The 6,817-nt window shown below is 59.6% G+C and overlaps 1 protein-coding gene across 1 annotated transcript in view; it reads right to left on the reverse strand.

The window, feature by feature from the left end:
* Positions 1-4,475: 4,475 nt before the first annotated feature.
* The window catches only part of NPHP4 (nephrocystin 4), an 18,797-nt gene continuing 16,455 nt past the window's right edge, over positions 4,476-6,817 (reverse strand). Inside the window, 4 exon segments of the mRNA XM_026862962.1 lie at positions 4,476-5,097; positions 5,187-5,330; positions 6,088-6,267; positions 6,769-6,817. The exon segment at positions 6,769-6,817 is cut by the window's right edge and continues 51 nt beyond it. Coding sequence (XP_026718763.1) covers positions 4,957-5,097; positions 5,187-5,330; positions 6,088-6,267; positions 6,769-6,817 — 514 coding nt within the window. The 3' untranslated portion in view covers positions 4,476-4,956.

Below are 6,817 nucleotides of genomic sequence, written 5' to 3' on the forward strand. Positions count from 1 at the left end.
ATCTTTTCCACATTTTCCTCTGGAAAACCATCCCGAGGAGGGGGAGGGCAGAGCCCGGGCTCGGTTTGCCTGACCCTGCGGGTAAGCCCAGAGGAGCCCATCGCCCATCTGCACGCTGCGCTGTCACCCCTGCAGCGATTTGCTTGGCTTAAAGCTAATATATAATTACTACCAGCAACTGTTTCTTCACCCAACGGCTCCCTGGAGTAAACTTCTGTGGGTTTTCCAAAACATTTTCTCTAATAAGGAGTGAAGCATTTCAAGCTGTGCAAGCGCTCACCAGCACCCCGGCGTGCAGCCGCGGGGCACGGGGGGATGAACAGGGCCCTTGACCCACCGATGGCACGAGAACGTCGAGGCGATTTCCCAAGCCGCCTCCTCACTTCCCAGCACATTTTTCGCTCCCCCCTTGCAGTCAGAGGCACCATCCCCGAGGAGGGATGCCTTCACCCGTGGGGTCCAGGGCCGGGGGTCCTCTGCCTGTATCAGCGTTGGTGCTTCCAAAGAGCTTCTCCTTTGAGGGCAGCCGGGGCCGCAGGGCCCAGGGAGGGCATTCAGCTTCCCTCGGGTGAAATGTACTGTTATATTAAGAAAGGAAGAGCTGTGCAGTGCTTGGAACCTGAAAGCAATTACTGAGCCTGCAGCCAGAGACAGTTTGTGCAGCCTCATTAGAGGTGGCTTGAGAAAAACCAAAGTTGTTGCATCCACATGTAACTTAAATACACGCACGGTGCTTCGTGTCGCAGCCATCGCAGAGAGCGGAGCCGCGCACTGCAGGGGCGAACGCTCACCTGGCGCTGACGATGCACCAGACGGCTCCCACAGAGCCACCAGTAGCCACCAGCAGCCTGGCAGTGGCCACAGCAGCGCCCACAACGTGCCGCGTCCCGCAGCCCCTCGAGCCCGCTGCCCCAGCACTGCTCGCCTGGGAGGCAGCACGCAGCCGACGGGCACCGCGTCCCCGCCAAAGACAAAAGCTAAGAAATTCATCTCAGGTGAATCAAAGCATTTCATTTAGATTCTGACCTTTCAAAATAAAAGGAATAATGTATTTCAAAATAAAAACTCATTTCAGACCTGAGAATCAAAACACTTCCAGCTGGAAATGCCAGGGCAATGCATCGTAACGCTGAAGTTTTCCAGTTCCTTGGGTGGAAAAACTGCTGGGAGCGGCCCCTTTCCCTAAGGAGAGCGGATTCACCCCGGCAGCCCCGGCGCCGTTGGCAGCTCTCGGTGGAGACGTGGCTCAGAGGGCTCTGAAGGGCTGCGCTGCACAATCACACCAACGCGCCAAGGAAAAACACATTTTTTAAAAATTTAAGAATGTGTTTTTGAGGCTTGATCTCGCAGATTTCCCTGGGTGCTAAGAGTCGACACACTGCTCCATTAAATCTCGGTGCCAGAAGCCGGACTGCTGGGTCTTCTCTGCCCTCCTCCTCCCCAGCCCCAGCCGCCTCCTCAGGGAATTCACGGGAGTTTTCAGGGAGCCGGCGGTGCCTTTCCCCGGTGCTGCTGCTGCCAGGCACAGCCTGGGCCTGCCCGTCACCCCGGAGCACAGACTGTGCACCGATAAATTCATCCCTCCATGTTAATTGATAATGAAATTATGTCTGGGATGTAATTGCCCGGAGGAGCGCTGGGCCGTGCGGCAGGCCGGCGTGCTTGGCACGGGGTTTCTGCCAGCCTCGAGGCCGGGTGACGGGCGACGGCAGCAGAAGCGTCTGCGTGATGCTGCTGAGCCCCTCTCAAACGCGTCTATCGGCTTTCAGCTTGGCAGAGACTCTAAATGCTCATTTCAGCTAATACAGATACCCGGGAATGTCGTACCGCAAGGCTGGCAAGCGCCCAGCAGCTATCACGGTGAGCCCCCGGTTAATTAAAGGTTTCTCAGGCAGTTGCAATTTTGTCCTCATAATGGGAAAAATAAGCTGGGTTTAAAACTTTGAGCCCGAGGAGTAGCCTGAGGGAGCCCGCGCATCTCTGGACCCCGTTTCCCACTCTGAAAGGGCATTTTGCTGCTGCAGGAGCTTTTGCACCCAGGTCCCTTTTTTCTCTATTTTAAATTTATTTTCTCACTTCTACTGGCCCTTGTGGGCAGGGCTGGCCAGGCGCAGGGCCAGGAGCCGGGAGCCCATTTAGCTGCTCTTCCTACCCCGCGGCTGCTGCTCTTGCAACGCCTCCCGCCCGCCGCCCGCCCCCGAAAACCTGGCGAAACCTCCGGTGCCAAGGGCTGGGGACGCGGCGGTGCCGGCGCAAGTGCCAGGCAGGGCCTTCTGCCTGCTCCTGCCTCCCCCGGGCTCCAAAGAGGCCCCGGGAAGGTTGTTTGTTCTGAGGATCAGTAAAGTTCAGGCGCCGCGGCAGCGCACTGACGACAACTCCTGTCTGGGTACGCAAATGAATTTTGATGGGTTTTCCACCCACCCCGCTCGGGGAGGGAAATGCCACCCGGAGCTGGGGAGGGCCGGGAAAGGTGCCGGAGCAGCAGCGCGGTGACACGTGTGCCAGCATCCCTCGAGGCTCCCAGCATTTCTCCAAAAACGAGCCATGGAAACCCTCCCCAGGCCGGCTGAAGTGCCCAGCAGCGACACGGAGCGCTCCCGGACCCCCCAAACGAGCTCAATTAATGAGCTGCTGCGGGACGATCGATGTCCCTCAGGAAACGCCGGAGCCACGGCAGAGCTCCAGGAGGGCAGCGGGGGAAGGCAGCCCCTCGCCAGGTCCCTCCGAGGATCCGGCCTCCACAGGAGCGCAGCCGGACCCACCGGCATCAGCCGCCCGCAGTCCCAAGAGCTACCGAATCCACGGAAAGTGCTTCCCAATCTTTTCTTCCCTGCGCACTTTGGCGAGGAGATGTGAGCCGGGATTTTGAGGGTGAATTAATTATATCGTTACTGGAATCCAATTTTCTTCCTGACGTGAATGAAATGGGAAGAGAAGCACAAGCTGCACGCTGGGCAGGCGTGGCTACGAGTTTATTGTCATTAGCAGGGATGACTTCATTAACAAGCCCGAACCCCAGAAGCGGCTCCAGCCCAGCCCCTGCCCGGCAGAGCCTGGCGCCAGCCCCGGCCTTTGCCCCGCGCTCGAGCAGCAGCGGCTGCAGGTTTCCAGGGGCCGGGGGGCCAAGGCCGAGCAGCGCCGTGCACGGCCCCAGCCCCGTCTCTGCCAGGCTCTGGAGCGCTCCCGCACCCCTCGCACCCCTGCGGAGGCTCTTTGCTCTCCAGCAGGAATGGGGTCGAGCTTCAGAAAACCCTCTCGGATCAACCCCCGTGGCTTGCTTATGTTGAGAGAAAGGAAATTGTTTAATTAAAGCTGAAATAGTAAAAACAAACAGGCACCGGCAAGGTGTGTGAATGCCCCACAAATATTTATGGGACCGTCTGGGCCGGGGAAGGGAGCGCAGCTCCCACCTGCGCTGGAAACACGGCGGAGCAGGGAAAATCCCCAAGCTGTGCCCTCGCCTCGCCCCGACCGGCCCCTGGATTCCTGCACCACGATTAAACCTGCAGCTAAATGCAGGCGCGTGTGTAAACAACCCGACCGCCGCGTTACACCCTCAGCACCGCCACAAAGCCACTGGCATTAGCCAAGGCTGGCTGGTGACAGCCCAGACCCGCTCCGTCACGGCAGGGACGTGGGGCTCTGCAGGGCGTTTGCCCTTGAACCCCAGCACCACTAAGAAGTGACAAATTCTCTCTCTGGTTTCTTAAACCGGTGCTGGCGAAGGAGCGGCTGTGGGCGTCCAGGTCCTGCCACGAGACACGTTTCCTAATGGAAAAGCCTCTTCCAGCTTTTCTTAGTGGCCTGTGCTGTGGCACATCCTCTACCGGGGGCTGTGAGCGCCCGGGCACGAGCTGCCTCCTCTGCCACAGCCGAGGGTGCAGCCCTGGCTCATCCATGAGCCTCAAGAAACAGCGTTGGATGAAAACGTAACGAAAATTATTCAGCTAATCTACTTTAATAACCCGACTTAGGGGCCTCTCTGTGCGGCAGACAGTATAATAATTTTTAAAATATTAGCTGTCATTTCCGATCAGTCCTAGGGAGGCAGAGGGACTCGGCCCACAGCTTCATCGGGGCGACTAATTCACCAGCCTCGGACCCGTGACGGGACGCGGCGCTCACGGGGCACGAGTCCCCTCGGGGGGGAGGGCTGCCCGCCACGGCTCTGCCTTTGCCTCCCTTTTTTCACCCCTTCGCTGGGTTTGTCCCCCTCCCTGCAGTGACCCCCATGCCCACCAGCACGAATGAGCTACAAACCGGCGGAGCCTTTGAGGACCAAGGAGGAAGATGGCAACGCCCTGGGACGGGGCCGCCAGCCCCCAGCCCCGGCAGCATCAGCCCCCACATTTGTTCTCCCGTCATTCCCCACCCCTGAGCCCCGGGATGCTCTGGGGAAGTGGGGGGTGACACAGGGGACCCCCAGCGCTCCCCTGGGCAAGCCAGCACCCACTTCTGCGGGATGAGGACACCGAGGGGTTCCCACCTCCCACGGAAGAAAACGCTGCCACGCTCCGCCAGTTCTGCGCTGCAAGTTTAATTGATCAAGGATGAGTAAAAAGTTCCGAAAAATCCCAGAAAACTGCTTCAGTGTGTACAAAAATCAGTGTTGAATACAAAATGCTTTAAAAATATTCCGCAGAATCAGATCTGCAAACTTTTTTAAGTTAAAAAAAAAGATTCCGACGTGCCTAAAATACCGTAATGCTTAACAAAAATACAGACACCCTACGGGCGCGGTGAGAAACCGCCCTCCCCGGCTCGCGCAGACGGAGCCGCGTGGCACCCCGGCAGTGCCCGGCGATCCCAGCGGACACCCAGACCACGCGGCTTGGCAAGGTGACTACAAGGGGACCGGGCTCACAACCCCCCGGAGAGACACGGGCACCCCCGGAGAGGAGCTGCCATGGCAACCGGCGCAGAGACCAGTGGCTTTGCCACGGCGGGCCGCCCGCCTCACTGGTAGAGAACCTTCACGCAGAAGGTTTCCTCGTTCTTGTCCTCGTGGTCGTTGATGTGAATGAGGATCTCCTCCTCGCCCGTGCCCTGGCTCGGGGCGAAGCGCAGGCCGATGGTGTACACCTCCCCGCCGGCGACCTGCGGGGCAGCGGGTGGAGGAGAGGCATCAGGGCTGGCACCGCGCGGGCCGGAGGGTCGGGGAGGGGGCACCGGCGGCGGGACGTTACCTCGAAGGAATCCTCCTTGAACTGCAGCAGGTCAGGCCGGTTGGTGCCCAGGAAGTAGAGCCTGGGCGAGGGGTAGGGGTTGGTGTAGGTGATGCGCTTGTTGCAGCCTCTCCCGCCGCCGGCGGGCATCGAGATCTCGAACGCCTGCGGGTCGAGCACAAGCCGTGGCGGAGGCGGCATAGGGCGGGCAGAGGGACCCCCAAACCGACAGAGACCCCTCCTGCACCAACGCCGCGGGGGCGTGCAGGGGCACGGTGCCCTGTGTCCCCTCCTCCTACACCGCACGTTTGATCTCTGCCAGCGGGCACGGAGAAACCACCGCCCAACAAAAGCATCTTCCTCGCGCTGCCGCTGGCCCCGGCGCAGCCGCGGGAGGAATGATGAGCCCGAACAACAAAACGGGTCAGAGGAGCGGCCGGGACCGGCCAGCTCATTCTCCAGCTCATTAACGGAGCCCAGGTAACGCCCCTGGCACCGCAGGCTGGCTGGCTCTTGGCAGGACGCTGGGGAATTGCTTGAAACACTCATTGGAACTTCCCCCAGTACCCAGAGTTTGGGGAAAAATTTTTTAAAAAGGAGAACGCCTTAGCCAGGAAATCTATCCGTGAGGCGAGGCCTGGGCCAGCACAGCGCTAACGAGAGCGGCACACTGCAGCTTTAATTTCACAGCCAGGGATGCTTCAGAGCTGACGCTCCTCAGTGTGCGACTGCCCTCAGAACAGCCTGAAAGACATTTTCCTGTGGTCTTCAGTGAGATTATTTGAGTGCTCGAGGGCTAAATGTGTGCTCGGGGTGGCAAGCGCCAAAAAACCCCAGATGTAAGGAGAGGAAGAAGCAGGAGACAGCCCCAGGTCACTGGCTGGACCGTGACCGTGTTTTCCGGGCGCGGGAGCCGCCGTACCTTGGAGATGAGGGGCTGCCTGCAGGACAGGCAGAGCAGCCAGGAGGACACGAGCTGGTGGGACTCCACGTCCACCAAGTTGAGGTAGATGAACCTGCTGCCGGCCCGCCGAGGCCTCACGCCGATGTACAGCTCCTGGATGCCGTTGGCGGGGAGGAGGAAGGCGCCGTCCGGATCCACCTGCAGGAACCAACACCGGGAGCTGCAGCTGCCTGCAGTGACCTGTCACAGCCCTGCAAGGTCCGGCCCAGGGCATGAACTGGACCCGGTCGCTCTTAAAAACCTTTGTGCTTCGGCCACTGCATCCCACCCCGGCCAACACGCTGGGGCCTCCCTCCCCTCGCAGGCTTTTGCTTTTGTTTATGGGACAGTGTGGAGTTTTTGTGCCTTTTATTATTCACATTCCCAATTGCTGCCCAACGAATTCTAAAGAAATTGTTAGTCTTCAGACCGTCTCATTAAGGCAGATAATTTGCCCTCCGGGGTTTCGTGCCGATGATCCTACACGTGATGGCTCTAATCAAAAGATAATTATCGCAAACACTTCACAGCGGTAAATCCTTCATAATTCCGAGTGGGCTGCCTTCCCCTTTCCGGAGAGGATTTCACCGGGCTGGTCCAGGCCAGCCCCCCACCCACCACAGCCGCCCAGGACGTGGCCGTCCCCGCGCCGGGGGTTACCTCCAGCTCCTGGGGGTGGGAGGTGAAGGCCCGCACCCTGCGCGGGGCG

The sequence above is a fragment of the Athene cunicularia genome (assembly GCF_003259725.1).
Source record: "Athene cunicularia isolate RWA chromosome 21 unlocalized genomic scaffold, athCun1 chr21_part1, whole genome shotgun sequence".
NCBI classification, from domain to species: domain Eukaryota; kingdom Metazoa; phylum Chordata; class Aves; order Strigiformes; family Strigidae; genus Athene; species Athene cunicularia.